Source organism: Salvelinus alpinus, chromosome 18 (assembly GCF_045679555.1).
Source record: "Salvelinus alpinus chromosome 18, SLU_Salpinus.1, whole genome shotgun sequence".
Classification (NCBI taxonomy): domain Eukaryota; kingdom Metazoa; phylum Chordata; class Actinopteri; order Salmoniformes; family Salmonidae; genus Salvelinus; species Salvelinus alpinus.
The window spans coordinates 38920570-38943959 of NC_092103.1; the positions used below are offsets into that span (position 1 = coordinate 38920570).

The following is a 23390-nucleotide window of genomic DNA, read 5'->3' on the forward strand; positions in this document are numbered from 1 at the left end:
ATCTTTAGAACGAGGAATAAACTCAATTGTGTATTGAATACTCACTACTCTTGCCATCTGTTGTGCCACAACTGTAGGGATAAATATGGTCATGTACTTCACTGTGGACGCTCTAAAACGTACCATTAAATGTGTCTTTCTATTCAAAACCCATTAGAAAAAGACTTGGTGTTAAGCTCACATCACTCCTTTATAGGAATATGTAATGATAGTAAACATGCTAATTCATCTCAGACAGAAATATAGATATTATAAAAAGACGCTGAAAATATGTATTTTTGCTTTAAAACACGTTGCAAGGATGATAGATATTAAAGACTCATGCAGTGATATAGGTGTCAGATTCTGCAGTAGATGAACTAGACATTGCCCGATAGAGCAGTGTTCATCAACCCTGGGATATCTAGAGGGTGTGCAGGCTTTTCTTCCCGCCTGGCACTAATAAACCTATTCTTCAAATAGTCATTAAGCCCTTTTATTAAATCAGTAATCGCTGGGATGGAACCAAAGCATGTGGGTCCTCGTGACCAGGCCTAGGATTGAAGGGAAATGTGAAAAGAAGCATTACAGAAGCTCCAGAGAAATAGCTCAGGCCAGTGTAACATAGGACAGTGGCTTAGCAGCCATGAGTTTAAGTAACTGTTGAAGAGCTGTGCACCAGAGGTCACTCACGCACACGCACACAGGAGGTAACTCAGGTATACACACTGAAACAGAGCAGAAAGATCAGGTGAATGAATAGGAGTGGATTAGTCTCTCCAGTCAACGTTAGGTTAAGGAAAGGAAAGGGGAATACCTAGTCAGTTTTCCAACTGAATGCATTCAACTGAAATGTGTCTTCCACATTTAACCCAACCGCTGTTAATCGACATCCATGTCATCGGCACCTGGGTAGCAGTTATTGTTTTGGGTTAACTGCCTTGTTCAAGGGCAGAACGGCAGATTTTTCCACCTTGCCGGCTCGGGGATTTGAACCAGTAACCTTTCGGTTAATGGCCCAACGCTCTAACTGCCGTTCAAAGGTCACCCTGTAACTCTGAGAGCACAGCATGATAGATGGAACATACGTGTGACGCATACTCTGACAGTATACCAGTCGATAAGCACGCACGCACAAACTCCAAATCACAAACTCAGGTGCCAAGGCCAGAGACGAGAGGTAGAGGGGTAGAGTGGGCAGGTACTCACGGGCCGCGAGTTGCCGCATTGGAGCCTGGGAGGAGGGGGCCGAGCGGGAGGCTCTCGGAGGGGCTGCACCAGAGACACCCAGGGGTCACACACATAAATAGCAATGGAGGGACATGATAATGTACACACACAAACATTCTGTATATGCATGCACATACACACACACATTACATGTATATATTTGTTTAATCTTCAGATGGAGTGACCCACAGTCTCACATATTCCTTATTTAGTCTGCATCCCTGCCTGACAATACACAACCCCCACCACACAACCCCCACCACACAACCCCTACCACACAACCCCCACCACACAACCACCACCACACAACCCCCACCACACAACCCCCACAACACAACCCCCACCACACAACCACATCAGACAACCCCACCAAACAACCACATCAGACAACCCCCACCACACAATCACAGACAACCCCACCACAAACCCCCACCACACTACCACCACCACATCAGACAACCCCCACCACACAACCCCCACCACACAACCACATCAGACGACCCCCACCACACAACCCCACCACAGAACCACAGACAACCCCCACACCACAAAGCTCCACCAAAAAAAAAACACACAACCCCCACCACACAACCACCACATCAGACAACCCCCACCACACAACCCCCACCACACAACCACATCAGACAACCACATCAGACAACCCCCACCACACAACCACAGACAACCCCCACCACACAACCCCCACCACAAAACCACATCAGACAACCCCCACCACACAACCACATCAGACAACCCCCACCACACAACCACATCAGCCAACCCCCACCACACCACCACACAACCACCACATCAGACAACCCCCACCACACAACCCCCACCACACAACCACATCAGACAACCACATCAGACAACCCCCACCACACAACCACAGACAACCCCCACCACACAACCCCCACCACAAAACCACATCAGACAACCCCCACCACACAACCACATCAGACAACCCCCACCACACAACCACATCAGCCAACCCCCACCACACAACCACAGACAACCCCCACCACACAACCACATCAGACAACCCCCACCACACAACCCCCACCACACAACCACATCAGACAACCCCCACCACACAACCACACCACAAACCCCCACATCAGACAACCCCACCACACAAACCCCACCACACGACAACCACATCAGACAACCCCCACCACACAACCCCCACCAGACAACCCCCACCACACAACCACATCACACAACCCCCACCTACTCAACCCCCACCACACAACCCACAACCCCCACCACACAACCACATCAGACAACCCCCACCACACAACCACATCAGACAACCCCCACCACACAACCCCCACCAGACAACCCCCACCACACAACCCCCACCACACAACCACATCAGACAACCCCCACCACACAACCACATCAGACAACCCCCACCACACAACCACATCAGACAACACCCACCACAAAACCCCCACCACACAACCACAACAGACAACCCCCACCACACAACCACATCAGACAACCCCCACCACACAACCACATCAGACAACCCCCACCACAAAACCCCCACCAGACAACCCCCACCACACAACCAAATCAGACAACTCCCACCACACAACCCCACCACACAAATGCTCCCCACACAACCCCCACCACACAACCCCAACCACACAACCACCACCACACAACCACATCAGAGAACCCCCACAACGCAACCCCCACCACACAACCCCACCACAAAACCCCCACCAGACAACCACATCAGACAACCCCCACCACACAACCACATCAGACAACCCCCACCACACAACCACATCAGACAACCCCACCACACAACCACATCAGACAACCCCCACCACACAACCACATCAGACAACCCCCACCACACAACCCCCACCTACACAACCCCCACCACACAACCCCCACCACACAACCACCACCACATCAGAGAACCCCCACAACGCAACCCCCACCTACACAACCACATCAGACAACCCCCACCACACAACCACATCAGACAACCCCCATCACACAACCACATCAGACAACCCCCACCACACAACCACATCAGACAACCCCACCACACAACCACATCAGACAACCCCCACCACACAACCACATCAGACAACCCCCACCACACAACCACATCAGACAACCCCACCACACAACCACATCAGACAACCCCCACCACACAACCACATCAGACAACCCCACCACACAACCACATCAGACAACCCCCACCACACAACCACATCAGACAACCCCCACCAGACAACCCCCACCACACAACCACATCAGACAACCCCCACCACACAACCACATCAGACAACCCCATCACACAACCACATCAGACAACCCCCACCACACAACCACATCAGACAACCCCACCACACAACCACATCAGACAACCCCCATCACACAACCACATCAGACAACCCCCACCACACAACCACATCAGACAACCCCACCACACAACCACATCAGACAACCCCCACCACACAACCACATCAGACAACCCCACTACACAACCACATCAGACAACCCCCACCACACAACCACATCAGACAACCCCCACCACACAACCACATCAGACAACCCCCACCACACAACAACATCAGACAACCCCCACCACACAACCCCCACCACACAACCCTCCCCACACAACCCCCACCACCCAACCACATCAGACAACCCCCACCACACAACCCTCCCCACACAACCACATCACACAACCCCCACCACCCAACCACATCAGACAACCCCCACCACCCAACCACATCAGACAACCCTCCCCACACAACCCCCACCGCACAACCCCCACCACACAACCCTCACCACACAACCCCCACCACACAACCCCCACCACACAACCCTCACCACACAACCGCATTAGACAACCCCCACCACACAACCCCCACCAGACAACTCCCACCACACAACCACTACAACATCCCCTCCACTCAATACCACGTACCCACACCAACTCAAAAACAGATGTTGCTAGGCCCTCCTTGAACAAAGTCTCAGCTAACTGACACTGTATCCTCGTTGCGGATGACAATGCTTTTAACGAACGTTGTCCTGACAGGTGTGTGTGTATATTAGAAAGAGAGAGGACGTGTGTGTCCTAATTATTCAGCGCTCTAATGAGAGGAAGAGAGATGGATGGATGGTGCTGGGAGCAACACCTCAAAGACGTTCTCTCTCGCTCTGTATCTCCCTCCCATCTCTCTTCTCACCCCCCCCTCTTTTCTCTCTTCATAGCAGCGGAGGAGGCAGAGGCATGAGGGCTACTGGGGGGTTACCATAGCGACATAATGAACGGGGTCCTCTGTCAGCACGGTGTCACCATCGTCACGGTGATGTGTCTTGGAGTCCCCTGTGGTCATGGTGACACAACGTGGGTGACTGTGGTTGAGATGCTTTTCAGACCAGAGTGTCTCTTAACCTTCTCTTTGTTTACAGCTTTAACAACACTTTATGTCTTGGAGTATGTCGACTAAGTATTGATTCGATTTTTATTTCTTTTATGTTGACTGTAAAGTATCACTCCAGCTTAGTTAGGGTTGCTAGACACTAACTAGTGAAATGGTTTAACTGAGATCCACTAGTATTATTACGTTTAGAAATGAGATCCACTAGTATTATTACGTTTAGAAATGAGATCCAATAGTATTATTACGTTTAGAAATGAGATCCACTAGTATTATTACGTTTAGAAATGAGATCCAATAGTATTATTACGTTTAGAAATGAGATCCAATAGTATTATTACGTTTAGAAATGAGATCCAATAGTATTATTACGTTTAGAAATGAGATCTAATAGTATTATTACGTTTAGAAATGAGATCTAATAGTATTATTACGTTTAGAAATGAGATCCAATAGTATTATTACGTTTAGAAATGAGATCCAATAGTATTATTACGTTTAGAAATGAGATCCAATAGTAGTATTACGTTTAGAAATGAGATCCAATAGTAGTATTACGTTTAGAAATGAGATCCACTAGTATTATTACGTTTAGAAATGAGATCCACTAGTATTATTACGTTTAGAAATGAGATCCACTAGTATTATTACGTTTAGAAATGAGATCCACTAGTATTATTACGTTTAGAAATGAGATCCACTAGTATTATTACGTTTAGAAATGAGATCCACTAGTATTATTACGTTTAGAAATGAGATCCACTAGTATTATTACGTTTAGAAATGAGATCCACTAGTATTATTACGTTTAGAAATGAGATCCACTAGTATTATTACGTTTAGAAATGAGATCCAATAGTATTATTACGTTTAGAAATGAGATCTAATAGTATTATTACGTTTAGAAATGAGATCTAATAGTATTATTACGTTTAGAAATGAGATCCAATAGTATTATTACGTTTAGAAATGAGATCCAATAGTATTATTACGTTTAGAAATGAGATCCAATAGTAGTATTACGTTTAGAAATGAGATCCACTAGTATTATTACGTTTAGAAATGAGATCCACTAGAATTATTACGTTTAGAAATGAGATCCACTAGTATTATTACGTTTAGAAATGAGATCCACTAGTATTATTACGTTTAGAAATGAGATCCACTAGTATTATTACGTTTAGAAATGAGATCCACTAGTATTATTACGTTTAGAAATGAGATCCACTAGTATTATTACGTTTAGAAATGAGATCCAACAGTATTATTACGTTTAGAAATGAGATCCAATAGTATTATTACGTTTAGAAATGAGATCCAATAGTAGTATTACGTTTAGAAATGAGATCCAATAGTATTATTACGTTTAGAAATGAGATCCAATAGTATTATTACGTTTAGAAATGAGATCCAATAGTATTATTACGTTTAGAAATGAGATCCAATAGTAGTATTACGTTTAGAAATGAGATCCAATAGTATTATTACGTTTAGAAATGAGATCCACTAGTATTATTACGTTTAGAAATGAGATCCAATAGTATTATTACGTTTAGAAATGAGATCCAATAGTATTATTACGTTTAGAAATGAGATCCAATAGTATTATTACGTTTAGAAATGAGATCCAATAGTATTATTACGTTTAGAAATGAGATCCAATAGTATTATTACGTTTAGAAATGAGATCCAATAGTATTATTACGTTTAGAAATGTCCATTTGATTTTATACTAGATAAACTGAACACACACACGTGCAAAGCAGAGAAGAAAAGGAGGAACAAATGAAGAAGAGGAACAAAGGATGGATCAGAGCGAGTGGACACTCAGAGACAAGGATGACAGGATGGATCAGAGCGAGTGGAGACTCAGAGACATGGATGACAGGATGGATCAGAGCGAGTGGACACTCAGAGACATGGATGACAGGATGGATCAGAGCGAGTGGACACTCAGAGACATGGATGACAGGATGGATCAGAGCGAGTGGAGACTCAGAGACATGGATGACAGGATGGATCAGAGCGAGTGGACACTCAGAGACATGATGACAGGATGGATCAGAGCGAGTGGAGACTCAGAGACATGATGACAGGATGGATCAGAGCGAGTGGAGACTCAGAGACATGATGACAGGATGGATCAGAGCGAGTGGAGACTCAGAGACATGGATGACAGGATGGATCAGAGCGAGTGGACACTCAGAGACATGATGACAGGATGGATCAGAGCGAGTGGAGACTCAGAGACATGATGACAGGATGGATCAGAGCGAGTGGACACTCAGAGACATGGATGACAGGATGGATCAGAGCGAGTGGACACTCAGAGACATGGATGACAGGATGGATCAGAGCGAGTGGACACTCAGAGACATGATGACAGGATGGATCAGAGCGAGTGGACACTCAGAGACATGGATGACAGGATGGATCAGAGCGAGTGGACACTCAGAGACATGGATGACAGGATGGATCAGAGCGAGTGGACACTCAGAGACATGGATGACAGGATGGATCAGAGCGAGTGGACACTCAGAGACATGGATGACAGGATGGATCAGAGCGAGTGGACACTCAGAGACATGGATGACAGGATGGATCAGAGCGAGTGGACACTCAGAGACATGGATGACAGGATGGATCAGAGCGAGTGGACACTCAGAGACATGATGACAGGATGGATCAGAGCGAGTGGACACTCAGAGACATGATGACAGGATGGATCAGAGCGAGTGGACACTCAGAGACATGGATGACAGGATGGATCAGAGCGAGTGGACACTCAGAGACATGGATGACAGGATGGATCAGAGCGAGTGGACACTCAGAGACATGGATGACAGGATGGATCAGAGCGAGTGGACACTCAGAGACATGGATGACAGGATGGATCAGAGCGAGTGGACACTCAGAGACATGGATGACAGGATGGATCAGAGCGAGTGGACACTCAGAGACATGGATGACAGGATGGATCAGAGCGAGTGGACACTCAGAGACATGGATGACAGGATGGATCAGAGCGAGTGGAGACTCAGAGACATGGATGACAGGATGGATCAGAGCGAGTGGACACTCAGAGACATGGATGACAGGATGGATCAGAGCGAGTGGACACTCAGAGACATGATGACAGGATGGATCAGAGCGAGTGGACACTCAGAGACATGATGACAGGATGGATCAGAGCGAGTGGACACTCAGAGACATGGATGACAGGATGGATCAGAGCGAGTGGACACTCAGAGACATGATGACAGGATGGATCAGAGCGAGTGGACACTCAGAGACATGGATGACAGGATGGATCAGAGCGAGTGGACACTCAGAGACATGCATGATAGAGCGTGTGAAACGACAAGGAATGAGTGCAACAAAAGAGATGGAACGATAGAGAACCAATAACAACGATTGTGATACAATTATAGAACTGACAGCACAGTAGCATAAGGAGGAGAGTCACACTGTGTTAATCAGATAGATATTTATATATTTCTACAGTTATAACGATGACTGTAAGTAGGAAAGACTGGGGGAGACTTTTCATTAAACAACTGCTATAGACAACTGTGACTATAGGACAGTAGAGTGTTTTTTAGGAGCATATATGTCATTCCTAAATATAGCAGCATTAAAACAGTCAGTCCAACAGATTAACAGTCAGTGAAGAGAGATCAGACAGTTGAAGATATGAGAGGTTTTATATGCTGCTTATGGTTTTGCAGACTTACAGTATAGGAGGCATTCACTCACACACACACACACACACACACACACACACACACACACACACACACACACACACACACACACACACACACACACACACACACACACACACACACACACACACACACACACACACACACACACACACACACACACACATCCTCATTGACCTCTCTAGCTCACCCCCCTTTCTATCCCTCCTGTTCCTCTCACCCACCTGTCCAAAGTGCACAGTGATAGGCCGCCGTTCGTCCCAGGTGCGGGCGCTGCCGTCCTTTCCGTCTGTGGAGGTGGGCGACCCGGCAGTGGTGCCCTCCTCCCCGGTGCCCGTTCCTGTGCCACCAGTGCCCACTGTCGAGGAGTAGCCGTTCTCTGCCAGCTCCTGGAGAGGGGCACAAGAATACGGAGGAGGTTGGCGTGGCTGGAGGGGGTAGTGGTGGTGATGGTCTCCATGCAGGGAGAGGGGGAGTGGGAGGTCGAGGGAGGAGGCCCTACAGGGCTATAGTGGGGGGGGGGGGGCATAGGTGAGGGGTACGAGGGTAGGGGACGGCCAAAGCAGGATAAAAGGAGGGCCAAATAGGTGTTAGAGGGGCAGATATATGTTAGAGGATTTAAGGAACAGAATAGGGCCATATTTGGAGAAAGGGTGTGAGAGAGGGAGGGAGAGGACCAAGATGAAGGAGCAGAATTGTGCCAGAAGTAAAGATTGTCAAGTTGGAGGGTCAAGTTGAGAGGTGAGAGGTCAACATAGGATCAAGTTGAGAGTGTCAAGATGAGGGGTCAAGTTGAGAGATGAGAGGTCAACAGAAGGTCAAGTTGAGAGGGTCAAGTTAAGGGCATCAGGTTGGAGAGGTGAGAGGTAAACAGAGAGTCAGGTTGGAGAGATGAACACACAGCGGAAGGAAGAGTGACAGCCAGGTGTGGGAGAGGAAAAACCATCAGTGAGTGAATTCTGTCGTCCATTGAGTGGCAGCGCATTTGTGTGTGCATGTGTGTGTGTGTCTGTGTGTGTGCCAGTTGTGTTCTGTGAAGTTGTTCTTCAGGCGTTGATTTGGACCAAAGACAAATGTCAATTTACACGTTGATAAAGGTTAACAAAACCCAAACGCTGAACACAGAGAACTAGGTACCTTTTGCTTTAGTCGGCTCTTGACTTCCTTTATCCCCATCCTGGCATGATCTTTAGCCTTTGGAGGGAAAACACACAAGGGGTTATTTAGCAGATTTTGTTTCTGTTGATGTCTGTAAGTCAGGAGTCATCTTGCGTTCTACTTTTAAAGGGGCTATCAGCAATTGCTACATCCATTTTTGGACTCTGTCAGAGTGACCATCAAGTTCTTGGTCACCTCCCTGAACAAGGCCCTTCTCCCCCGATTGCTCAGCTTGGCTGGGATGCCAGAACTAGGAAGAATCTTGGTGGTTCCAAACTTCTTCCATTAGGGAATGATGGAGGCCACTGTGTTCTTGGGGACATTCAAAGCTGCAGAAATGTTTTGGTACCCTTCCCCAGATCTGTGCCTCGACACAATCCTGCCTCGGAGCTCTACGGACATTTCCGTTGACCTCATGGCTTGGTTTTTGCTATGACATGTACTGTCAACTGTGGGACCTTATATAGACAGGTGTACCTTTCCAAATCATGTCCAATCAATTGAATTTACCACAAGTGGACTCCAATCAAGTTGTTGAAACATCTCAAGGATAATCAATGGAAACAGGATGCATCTGAGCTCAATTTCGAGTCTCAAAGCAAAGGGTCTGAATGCTTACGTAAATAAGGTATCTGTTTTTTATGTTTAATACATTTGCAAAACATTTTAAAAACCTGCTTTGCTTTGTCATTATAGGCTATTGTGTGTTGATTGATGAGGACAATAAATAATTTAATCAATTTTAGAATAAGGCTGTAACACAAGAAAACGTGGAAAAGGGGAAGGTGTCTGAATACTTTCTGAATGCGCTGTACATACACTCACTGGACAGTTTATTAGGTACACCACCCCTCCTACAGACAGTGAGTCACATGGCCATGGCTTGCTTTATAAAGCAGGCAGACAGGCAGAGACATTCAGTTACTGTTAGTTTGAACATTAGAATGGGCAAAACGAGTGACCTAAGCGACTTTGAGCGTGGTATGATTGTTGCTGCGAGGCGTGCCGGATCCAGTATCTCAGAAATGGCCGCCCTGCTAGGCTTTTCACGCACAACAGTGTCTATGGTTTACCTACAATGGTGTGAAAAACAAAAAACATCCAGTCAGCAGCAGTACTGTGGGTGAAAACAGCTCGTTGATGAGAGATATTGAAGGAAAATGGCAAGAATCGTGCAAGCTAACAGGCGGGCCACAAACAGGTAAATAACGGCGCAGTACAACAGTGGTGTGCAGAACGGCATCTCGGAACACACAACTCGTCGGTCCTTGTCACGGATAGGCTTTTGCGGCAGACGACCACACCGGGTTCCACTCTGATCAGCTAAAAACAAGAAGAAGCAGCTCCAGTGGGCACGCATTGACCAACAGTGACAATTGAGGAGTGGAAAAACATTGCCTGGTCCGACGAATACTGTTGCGTCATGCTGATGTCAAAGTCAGGATTTGGAATAATAATATCATGGATGGTCAGTCCTTGCATCCAGAGCTGTCTATGAATATGAGAGTGGTTCCATTTCTCCAGCCACATCCCTAAGTTGATTACCAAAACCAATTTGTTATTGTTTGAACTGCAGATTGCCCCTTCAAAGTGGCAGCAATATGCCGAGATTAACAGTGAAACATTTTGGGAGTGTCATGGTGTAATTGTCATGATAGAGGGACACTTACAAACTTATAGACTGTTTTCATGGCCGGATTAGCCTTGGTCCTCACTGTGTTAAAGATAGCACCGCCCCCTTTCTGTTGGAGACAAAGCCATTGTTAGCGGCACAGCTAACAATTACATGGCAACAGTCATAGAAATGTTGCCATTGTTTTCTGCCATAAAAAAATGTCCCTAAACTTTCTCTCTCAGCATGCGAGAAATCAACAGTTAATTTACTCTGGTGACTGTGTTAAATATGGGCACTTTTATGGGTTGAAATGTAGGACCTACCTTTACTGTGAATAGCCATTGGTGGTAGTTTTTGTCGCTGCCTTTGGAGTTAACACAGAGGAGAGGTCACAAGGGTGAAAGGTCAATGTCTTTACACAGTGGACATTCTATATTCTATAGAGCAGTGGTTCCCAAACTGTGGGTCGGGACTGCTTTTTCACTGCTCAACCCTTAAGGTGGGTTACGACTCAACAGACACCTTAATTGGTGGGTCGCAAAGCAAAACATTTGGGAACCCCTGCTATACAGATTAGTAATGGGACATGAGTTAGGACCACTGACTCCTCCACTGCCCTAACCCATGTCCCATTACTAACGTCTATAGCAGTGGAGGAGTCAATGTCCCTAACCCATGTCCCATTATTAACGTCTATAGCAGTGGAGGAGTTAATGTCCCTAACCCATGTCCCATTATTAACGTCTATAGCAGTGGAGGAGTCAATGTCCCTAACCCATGTCCCATTATGAACGTCTATAGCAGTGGAGGAGTCAATGTCCCTAACCCATGTCCCATTATTAACGTCTATAGCAGTGGAGGAGTTAATGTCCCTAACCCATGTCCCATTATTAACGTCTATAGCAGTGGAGGAGTCAATGTCCCTAACCCATGTCCCATTATGAACGTCTATAGCAGTGGAGGAGTCAATGTCCCTAACCCATGTCCCATTATTAACGTCTATAGCAGTGGAGGAGTTAATGTCCCTAACCCATGTCCCATTATTAACGTCTATAGCAGTGGAGGAGTCAATGTCCCTAACCTATGTCCCATTACTAACTTGTATAGCAGTAGTCTTGAATTGTTTTAATTAATTTTTAAACAGAGAACATCAATGAGCATTCTTATTGGTCAGGGAGTTGCCTACTTCAGTTTCAAAACGTTGACTTCTGTTTCGTGCCTACTGGTTTATGGTGACCTTGGAGGTGCATAAAATGTCTGCCGGTCCCCAACCAAAGATCAAATCAAGTGCTTTGAGACAGAGTAAAACAACCTAGTACATTTTTTTGATATGATTGTATTCACACCTGCATACTCTCCCATGTTGATCTCATCCTCGAAAACATCACTGAAGCCCTCACCAGCGTTCAGCAGGTCCAAGCGGCCATCGATGAACTACAGAGATGAAGAAAGGTTCATTCCAATGATAAATGGGGTGTGTGTGCGCCTATTATTGTGTGTGTGCCTATTATTGTGAGTGTGTGTGTGTGTTTGCCTATTATTGTGAGTGTGTGTGTGTGTGTGTTTGCCTATTATTGTGTGTGTGTGTGTACCTGTTTGAAGAGCTGCAGCTGGATGGCGTTCTGCAGGAACTGTCTCATGGCACTGGAGCGGTGGGTCACAAAGACCTCCTCGCTGAACGTTATTGGCTCTCCCTGAAGGTACACAAAAACATGGACCAATCAGCAGGAAGTATATCCAGTGACATCTTGGATCTGGTTTGGCATTCAATGTGTTTTTACAATGGCCGTTACTAGTGCGTGTTTGACGTATCAACATTGAGTTTTTCTTCCAATCCACGACTATGAAGTGATCTTTGTTTTTTATATATGTTTTTATATATTTTTGAAGTTTAAAGAACAACATTTAATCAAATAGGCTTAATAGAAAACAAAACTACAGTAAATTAAATAAAGATAGCCTCCCGAGTGGCGCAGCGGTCTAATCCAGGCTGTATCACATCCGGCCGTGATTGGGAGTCCCATAGGGTGGTGCACAATTGGCCCAACGTCGTCCGGGTTTGGCCGGGGTAGGCCGTCATTGTAAATAAGAATTTGTTCTTAACTGACTTGCCTAGTTAAATAAAGATTAAATAAAAAAATAAAAAATAGTTTCCTTTTTTTGGAGGTAGAGTATGAAAACTTATTTTGACCACTAGATGGCACTGCTGCGTAAGACACTAGACAGTAGGAGTGGAACTAGACATATGATATTAGTGTAACATTCCCTGTGTCCAACATTGTGTGTGTGTGTGTGTGTGTGTGTGTGTGTGTGTGTGTGTGTGTGTGTGTGTGTGTGTGTGTGTGTGTGTGTCTTGTCTTAGGTGTGTATTACAGTTTGTTTGCACGGATTACATTTTTCCTCCAACTTTCCTCGACGAATGCTGCTCTCCTCTGGAATGTGTACGTAAGAGAAGGAGGAGAGGTAGAGAAGAGGAGAACTTGAGGGCAGGGAGAATAAGATAACATACAGAGAGAATGGTGGAGGAAAGAGCGAAATAGGAGAAAGACACCAAGGGAGAGATGCCACTGAATCCACCACTGCCAGATACTGAACATCACCACCAACCCTAGCCCATCTTTACAACCAATTTCCAACATTCAATTATGACTTCTTTATTTGGTGAAACATGTTTCTAAAATTATTTGTTTGGATCCTGGATGCTGATTGGTTGATAGCAAGGAGATATTCATCACAATCCCTGTGTAATGCCTGTTAACAGTTCCATTTAAATTGTCAAAGTCCAGCCAGGCCCTTCATAAACTTCATCTCCACTGGGAAAAAGTGTCAAGACATTATCTCCCCATGCATGTAGCCTAGCTTAGAATTAGGTTTGCAACATTGGGGATTTGTCCCCATTGTGACATATAAACATGCCCAGAAGAGACTGACCGCTTCTCTAAGCCAGGCGAATTCATTTATGAGGATCATTATAATGGATACACACAAATCATTGGCAATAGAAACAAAGGTAAAACAAACAAAAATTGACATAGTTTTCTGTCATTTCAGCTGCTTGAAGTGATTGTGTGTTGAAGTAGCAAGCCTGCATAGCTACACGCCAATGATTTGCATAGCATACCAACCATTTCCTATAGAATGAATAGAATGAGCAACCAGCCTATCTGGCTAGCAACTTCAGAATCTCAGAACTAACAACTGGTTTTTCCCAGGACTATATCATCTGGTGGAAGGATGAAATAAAACATATTTACTCATTAAAATAACATTTCTAATGAAAAAAAATGTTGTTAATCTTTTAAAAAATATGTTGACAACAGTTTTATAAAAGCACAAGGCACTCAAACCGAATAATTATTGTATACAAGTCCCTCCTAAGGGCTGTTTCCCTTCGCTCTGGGTTGGGCCTAAGAATAACCCTTACTTAGTCGGGTGTTTTTCACACTATAATCCCTGGGTTCTCATGCCTTATTGCTTAAGTAAAACTGTGCTGTATACGTATGTTGCAAGGAGTACAGTATACTGTACATGTTAATAAGCCATCTCTACCCCTCTTTCTCCTTCTACCATTGTCTTTCTCTCTCTCTACTTATCTATGTCTCCCTCTCTCTCTCCATCAGCAGTCCGAGGCTCATCCTGTTAATTAGCTGTCAGTGTGGGGGGCTGATAGCAGATTAGCACTGTCCGATCGCATCACGCTATCCACACACACACAGAGAGACACATACACACCTAGCACTGCTCTCATACCTACCAGCTCTCACAGTCTCACGTCACAATTAGACGTTCATCCATGTTTCTCAACTGTAAAATTTCACAGCTGTTCCAAACGCCAAATTTAAGATTAAGTTTAGACATTAACTCAGCATGGTAAGGTAAGGGTTAGTTTAGACATTAACTCAGCATGGTAAAGTAAGGGTTAGCTTAGACATTAACTCAGCATGGTAAAGTAAGGGTTAGTTTAGACATTAACTCAGCATGGTAAGGTAAGGGTTAGTTTAGACATTAACTCAGCATGGTAAAGTAAGGGTTAGTTTAGACATTAACTCAGCATGGTAAAGTAAGGGTTAGTTTAGACATTAACTCAGCATGGTAAAGTAAGGGTTAAGGACTGGGAGAGGCTTAAATAAATAAATACAACTTTCTATCACTGGATTTGAACTGGCAACCTTTGGAATCAGAGGCAGATGCTTACGCTTATCCACCATCCCCGTCCACAATGCCCTAGCAAAACCGAAAACTACCTGAAGTTAACAGTGCTCACTGTTGCCCCTAGTGGCCAGTTTCCACATCATCTCCAGAACATCCTCAGATATGGATGGACGAAGAATACTGACTTCTTTCATGGGTGACCTGCCTGCTCACACACACAGACATTCAGTCATCCTTAACTAAGTCTCATGTCAAGGAGGCTGAACTGTAAACTAGAGCCAGAGGAGAGCATGACTTGTCTACTGTGAGGGGAGCATTTACCAGGGCCTGAGAGGAGCATATTCCCCAAACATGCTTAGATGACACCTGCCACTGTTACTGAGCATTAGGCGACACACACACACACACACACACACAACACACAACACACAACACACACACACACACACACGTTTCAGCCCAGGTAAAAGCTAAAAGCTGGATCCTTAACATGCCCTTATTATTCAAATGAGGGGGTAACCTGCGTGCAACCATTTTGTCCATATTAACTGTGTGTGTGTGTTTGTGTGAGCAGTGTGTGTGAGTGTGAGTGCGTGTGCGTGCGAGAGACCACCTGGCCAGCAGGACATTAGCACGTTAGAAGGGTTGCCTGCCGTCCTCTAATGGTTCTGTGGAGATCATATCATTACTGTAGAGATGAGAGGTCTGGACCCCCGGACAGACTGGAGGAGGAGAAGGACACACGCCAGCGATAACACCCCTCATTAGCACTGTCAAATTTCAGACTTGATTTTCCTTAACGAAAAATGCACACTATATATACAAAAGTATGTGGACACCCCTTCAAATTAGTGGATTTGGATATTTCAGCCACACCCGTTGCTGACAGGTATATAATATCAAGCACACAGTCATGCAATCTCCATAAACAAACATTGGCAGTAGAATGGCCTTACTGAAGAGCTCAGTGACTTTCATGGGTTTCCATGGCCGTGCAGCCGCACACAAGCCAAGATCACCATGTGCAATGCCAAGTGCCAGCTGGAGTGGTGTAAAGCTCGCCGCCATTGGACTCTGGAGCAGTGAAAACGTGTTCTCTAGAGTGATGAATTATGCTTCACCATCTGGCAGTCCGACTGACGAATCTGGGTTTGGCGGATGCCAGGAGAACGCTACCTGCCCCAATGTAAGCACCAACTGTAAAGTTTGGTGGAGGAGGAATAATGGTCTGGGGCTGTTTTTCATGGTTCGGGCTACGCCCCTTAGTTCCAGTGAAGGGAAATCTTAACGCTACAGCATACAATGACATTCTCGACAATTCTGTGCTTACAACTTGAGGCAGCAATTTGTGACAACAGTTTCCTGTTTCAGCATGACAATGCCCCCTTGCACAAAGCGAGGTCCATACAGAAATGGTTTGTCGAGATCGTTATGGAAGAACTTGACTGGCCTGCACAGAAACCTGACCTCAACCCCATCGAACACCTTTGGGATGAATTGGAACACCGACTGCGAGCCAGGCCTAATCGCCCAACATCAGTGCCCGACTTCACTAACGCTCTAGTGGCTGAATGGAAGGAAGTACCCGCAGCAATGTTCCAACATCTAGTGGAAAGCCTTCCCAGAAGAGTGGAGGCTGTTATAGCAGCAAAGGGGGGACCAACTCCATATTAATGCCCATGATTTTGGAATGAGATGTTCGACGAGCCAGTGTCCACATACTTTAGGTCATGTAGTGTATCAACCCCTACTACAATGTCCATTAATTATAGTCCACGTGTTATTTTCCTGCTGTAGCAAACTGGCTCAAATTAAAATCCTACATCTGTACAAAGTTTATGCGTATGTTACTGTGCTGTAAGATCACTGGCTGAATCTGAGTGTACGTACGAACGTACGTATGTGTGTGTGTGTGTGTCGCTGTTAGAGGCCACTTAAATATGTATTAACCTCTCTTGGGTACATGAGATGTTAGCGTCCCACCTCTTCAACAGCCAGTGAAACTGCTGGGCGCCAAATTCAAATACAGAAATACCCATTATAAAAATTCAGAAAACAAAACATATTTTACATAGGTTTAAAGATGAACTTCTTGTGAATCCAACCACGGTGTCAGATTTAAAAAATGCTTTACGGCGAAAGCATACCTTACGATTATTTGAGAACATAGCCCACTAGACAAATCATTACAAACAGTAACCAGCCAAGTAGAACAGTTACACAAGTCAGAAATAGAGATAAAATTAATCCCTTACCTTTGATGATCTTCATATGGTTGCACTCAGCAGACATTCATTTACTCAATAAATTTTCCTTTTGTTCGATAAAGTCTCTTTATATCCAAAAACCTCTGTTTTGTTCGTGCAATTTCTTCAGTAATCCACAGGCTCAAACGCAGTCAAAACAGGAAGACAAAAAATCCAAATTGTATCCGTAAATTTCCTAGAAACATGTCAAACGATGTTTATATTCAATCCTCAGGTTGTTTTTAGCCTAAATAATCGATAATATTTCAACACACAGTCGGACAATAACGTCGTCAATTTAAAAGGTAAACAAGAAAGGCACTCTCGGTCTCGCGCATGAAAAAGCTCTGTGACACTTTAGGGTCCACTCATTCAGACTGCTCTTACTTCCTCATTTTTCAGAATTACAAGCCTGAAACAATTTCTAAAGACTGTTGACATCTAGTGGAAGGCATAGAAACTGCAATTTGAGTCCTAAGTCAATGGATACTGTAATGGCATTGAATAGAAAACTACAAAACCAACAAACATAACTACTTCCTGAATGGATTTTTCTCAGGTTTTCGCCTGCCAAATCAGTTCTGTTATGCTCACAGACACTATTTTAACAGTTTTGGAAACTTTAGAGTGTTTATATCTATCCAAATCTACCAGTTATATGCATATCATATCTTCTGGGCCCGAGAAGCAGGCAGTTTAATTTGGGCATGCATTTCATCCAAAATTCCGAATGCTGCCCCCTACCCTAGAGAAGTTAACAGTGATTTGTCAACCAGCGGTATGAAACGTCAGTTTGGAACATGTTGTAAAGCTCACAAATACACTGACTGTACAAAACATTAGGAACACCTGCTCTTTCCATGACATAGACTGACCAGGTGAATCCAGGTGAAAGCTATGATCCCTTATTTATGTAATTTGTTAAATCCACTTCAATCAGTGTAGATGAAGGGGAGGAGACAGGTTAAAGAATAATTTTTAAGCCTTCAAACAATTGAGACATTGTGTATGTGTAACATTCAGAGGGTGAATGGGCAAGACAAAATATTTAAGTGCGTTTGAACATGGTATGGTAGTAGGTGCCAGGTGCACTGGTTTGAGTGTGTCAAGAACTGCAACACTGCTTGGTTTTTTACGCTCAACAGTTTCCTGTGTGTATCAAGAATGGTCCACCACCCAAAGAACATCCAGCCAACTTGACACAACTGTGGGAAGCATTGGAGTCAACATGGGCCAGCATCCCTGTGGAACGCTTCGACACCTTGTAGAGTCCATGCCCTGACGAATTGAGGCTGTTCTATGGGCAAAGGGGGGGCGCGCAACTCATTATTAGGAAGGAGTTCATAAGGTTTTGCACACTCAGAGTAAACTCACAGGGAAAGCAATAAGTGGGTCAACACACACCACACAACAACTCATACAAGACACAACTGGACATAGTGCCCCAATCCGCTTAGTGAGAATGTGTTTGTTTCTCTGGGCCGCTCTGCTTGTCTAGTGTGCATGTGTGTGTGTGTGTGTGTGTGTGTGTGTGTGTGTGTGTGTGTGTGTGTGTGTGTGTGTGTGTGTGTGTGTGTGTGTGTGTGTGTGAGAGAGAGTGAGTGTGTGTGTTTGTTTTTGTACAGTATCTTGTCCTGTCTTGATGATGTGTATCCAAGCATAGCTAAGAGGTCCATTGCCAAATAAGAGAGTGAGTGCGCACGCACGCACACGCACACACACGTCCCCACTGTCCATACTGCTGCTGCACATCACATCCCCTCTGGATCAAACTAATTGGTTCTGCAGTTCAGACTTAATGACAACTAGCGCTGAGTATGAGACAGAGAGAGAGAGAGAGGGAGGGAGGTAGAGAGAGATAGATAAAGAGAGGGAGAGAGAGAAGAGGTGCAGGGAGAGAGAGAGAGAGAGAGAGAGAGAGAGAGAGAGAGAGAGAGAGAGAGAGAGAGAGAGAGAGAGTGAGTGTGAGTGTGAGTGTGCAATCACAGCAGCAAGATTTGTGACCTGTTGCCACAAGAAAAGGACAACCAGTGAAAAACAAACTCCACTGTAAATACAACCCATATTTATGTTTATTTATTTTCTCTTCTGTACTTTAACTATTGCACATCGTTACAAGACTGTAAGAAAGCAAGAAAGTTCCCAAGATTGGGTCTAGAATATAAAAATAAAATAAAAAAAGCTTCAGCAATATCAGGGCTATATCCCTTTCTGACCAGCTTCATGATATGACCAGCAAGATATCCGTGACAGTGGGTGACAGTGGGTGGCCTGGGTCATTTATTGGATTCATTTTGGGTCCTGACTAGAAATACACCATCTACATGGTGGGTCACAAGAAATGTCAGACACCGAATGGGCCACAGCACACACAATAAAAACTTCCTAGTGTCTCCTAGGCAGAAGAGGCCTTGGTTCAGCCATAGTACATGTTAGGGTTTTAGGGGTTAGAGTTTAGGGTTAGCCACAGCGTAGTGACAGCTTGGAGGTGGAAGGAAGGCGCTGGTTCCCCCATATGTAGTGCAGGGGCACCAGCTGGGCCATTGTTAGGACGTGTGTCCCCTTTCTGTCTCCCCTAGTGGGTGGACCGGTACCCCACGTAGGGGGGCTATTCTGTCCTCCAGACCCCCCTCTATACACTGGGGGGGTACGGGGATCTGCATCGCTAATGCTATTATTCACACAGTGGGCAGACACACACACAGAGACACACGCACGCACACAGACACACACCCTGCCGTCCTAGCGCACGGAAGTCCTTGATTGACACCTCTATTTGTTTTATTCATATTGCCCCCGTCTAAAATATGTAAATGTCCGGGAGAGATGATTTTAAAATAGACGCATTGGGCTGGGCGACGCGAGGATCAGACTTGTTTGACGACATATGGCGGAATAGTAGAATAATTAGTGGTCCGGCACAACCATGCCTAGTGTTGATGCAGGTACAGAGTAGACCGAGCGCTGGCTGGCTGTTCCCATTCAAACACACAGTCAGATACAACCCTGTCATCATATACCATTACCATGGTGATATAGAGGAGCTGCCAGGAAAGAAAGACAGCTCGCTCCGTGTCTGTGTGTGTGTCACTCTCTCTCTTTCTCTCGCTCACTACTAACTGTAAACCTTCCCTCCCTCCTTCCCCTCTTCCCTCTCTCGTTCTCCCTCAGTCTGGCTCACCGGTTGGATCTGCAGCGCGTTCCTGTAGCAGCCGAAGAGAGCGGCCTGTGTCTTGAGGAAAGCTCGGGCCACGCCATCTCCCGTCGTCGTGGAAACCTTCTTCAGGCGATTCTTTAAGGATGACACCTGGGGGAAAACAACAACAACAAACAGTTACCTTATTATTGTTTATGGAGTCTACATAAGGACTGCATCATTGATAGTCATAGGTGCATTCATAGGTCATTTTTTCATCCATCCATCCCCCAAAATATTTCCCCCCACTCTCTGCCTTCGTCCATCTCTTTCACCTTACCAGTGTCTTTATTTATCGCTCTCTCCATTTACCCATCCATTCCTTTCTGCTTTTCTCCAAACATCTCATCACTCGTCCCTCCCTTCATTCCTCTTCTTCCCCCAGAAATGGACTGAAAGACTCTCTCTCCCCTCAGGCCTCCTATCCCTCAGGAAGTGTCTGATCCAGGCCCTCCTTTAATCCGCCCTTCCCCAGGCTACAGCCGCCCTCTCTCCCTTCTCCCTTGCTTGCATCCATAGGCACCACACTGCTGGAAAAGCGGCCCGCGAGTCAACAACAGCGTTATTCTACATGAATACACTCCATGAGACGGCCGTTTAGGCTAATGCGCTAGCCGGGAGAGAGCGCACAGGGCTGAAGTAATCCTTTCTCCTTCTGTCTTCTCTCTCTCTTACCCCGCCGCTTCTCTCCCACGGTGAGCTCCCCCGGTTATTAAAGATGTTCGGTTACATTGCTAGCAAAAGTTATGCCTCCAACCAAAGCAGAAAACTTGACCAGAAAAATAACCGTAGTAAAGAACACAGATTTTTTCTGCCATTTGCCATGACCTGGGTTTGATTTGCCATGACCTGGGTTTGATTTGCCATGACCTGGGTTTGATTTGCCATGACCTGGATTTGATTTGCCATGACCTGGGTTTGATTTGCCATGACCTGGGTTTGATTTGCCATGACCTGGGTTTGATTTGCCATGACCTGGGTTTGATTTGCCATGACCTGGGTTTGATTTGCCATGACCTAACCTGGGTTTGTTTTCTTCAACAGCGGAGGCAGATGAGACATGCAAATTAAATGTTGCTGTATTTTCCTGTCTCATTTGTTTGGAGGTAATTGAAAATAGTGGTTTTGAAATGCAGATTGTAAAGCTCACGTTAATCAGTGTGTCCAGGAGGGACTTTGGATTTTTACATTCAGGTAGAACATCACGCACAATAAACTGTCATACTTCATGTTTAAGGAAAGAGTAATGGGACAAAGACAAAGAGCCCTGGAAAACACCATGCTACATTCTCGTAATGTGGTCCCCTTTTCACCAACTACACGCCCTATGTCACCAACTACACTTCCTACCTCAATAACTACACTTAATACATCACCAACTACACTTAATACATCACCAAATACACTTAATACGTCACCAACTACACTTAATACGTCACCAACTACACTTCCTACGTCACCAACGACACTTAATACATCACCAACTACACTTAATACATCACCAACTACACTTCCTACATCACCACCAGAGGTGGCCAACTCTCTTCCTGGACAGCTAGTGGGTGTGCTTTTGTTCCAGCTCAACACACTTGGTCAGGTGAGTTGGGCTTGTGTGGTAGGCTGTAACTAATCAGCTGCATATCAGGACCTTGATCCTACTGTACTGAGTCATTGCACATGTCTTTGATCTGATGGTATAATGACATGAGAGCTTTGCTTGCTTCCTCCAACTCAGTAACACCAGCAGCTCCACTTCCTCCTAATGCCTCCTTAATACTCCCATTACCTGTCCAGAACAGACACACATACAAAAACCCTCTCACACACACTCTCTTGATAATCTCCCCCTCTCAAAACACATTTACAGAAACAAATGAAAAGACATCAAAACCCAATAAAAATCAAGAATTACAACCTTGTGATAAAAATTTAAAAAATTATAAAAAAGAGACGTGAATAAGTGTGTAATGACAGGACGGAAGTCTCTTAAAGCTTTACGCCGTTCCTGGGAGCGGGGGGATTTATGGGTGCCCTATGATGTTCCCCAGTGATACTGCCAGAGACACACTTTAATATGTGCTGAGTCAACCTTAAAATTAGTAATTCAATTAGGATCTGTCCCATTTAAATGTTATAAGAACTGGACATCTGACAGGAGACAAAGAGAGATCAGTGGCTAGCATCACACATACAGTGCATTCGGAAAGTATTCAGACTTTTTCCACATTATGTTACATTTCAGTCTTATTCTAAAATGGATTCAATTGTTTTTTCCTCTCATCAATCTACACAATAGCCCATAATGATAAGGCAAAAAAAGGGTTTTTAGAAATTTCAGCAAATGTACTAAAAATGAAAAACAGAAATACCTTATTTACATAAGTATTCAGACCCTTTGCCATGAGACTCGAAATTGAGCTCAAATGCATTCTGTTTCCTTTGATCATCCTTAAGATGTTTCTAAAACTTGATTGGAGTCCACCTGTAGTAAATTCAATTGATTGGACATGATTTGGAAAGGAACACACCTGTCTATATAAGGTTCCACAGATAACATTGCATGTCAGAGCAAACACCAGGCCATGAGGTCGAAGGAATTGTCCATTGAGCTCGGAGACAGGATTGTGTCCAGGCACAGATCTAGGGAAGGGCACCAAGGTCCTCAAGAACACA

The 23390-nt window shown here is 45.0% G+C and overlaps 1 protein-coding gene across 5 annotated transcripts in view; it reads right to left on the reverse strand.

Annotated features, from left to right (window-relative positions):
- Positions 1-23390, reverse strand: part of dennd1a (DENN/MADD domain containing 1A) — a 152760-nt gene that overhangs the window by 10322 nt on the left and 119048 nt on the right. For 3 of the 5 annotated variants that reach the window (XM_071351864.1, XM_071351865.1, XM_071351862.1), the window contains 8 exons: positions 20703-20828; positions 12716-12817; positions 12470-12557; positions 11447-11487; positions 11179-11250; positions 9488-9544; positions 8575-8739; positions 1189-1251 (listed from right to left, as the gene is read on the reverse strand). In XM_071351864.1, coding sequence (XP_071207965.1) covers positions 1189-1251; positions 8575-8739; positions 9488-9544; positions 11179-11250; positions 11447-11487; positions 12470-12557; positions 12716-12817; positions 20703-20828 — 714 coding nt within the window. The remainder of the gene's footprint in view (positions 1-1188; positions 1252-8574; positions 8740-9487; positions 9545-11178; positions 11251-11446; positions 11488-12469; positions 12558-12715; positions 12818-20702; positions 20829-23390) is intronic. The other 2 variants (XM_071351866.1, XM_071351863.1) reach the window with 1 other exon arrangement.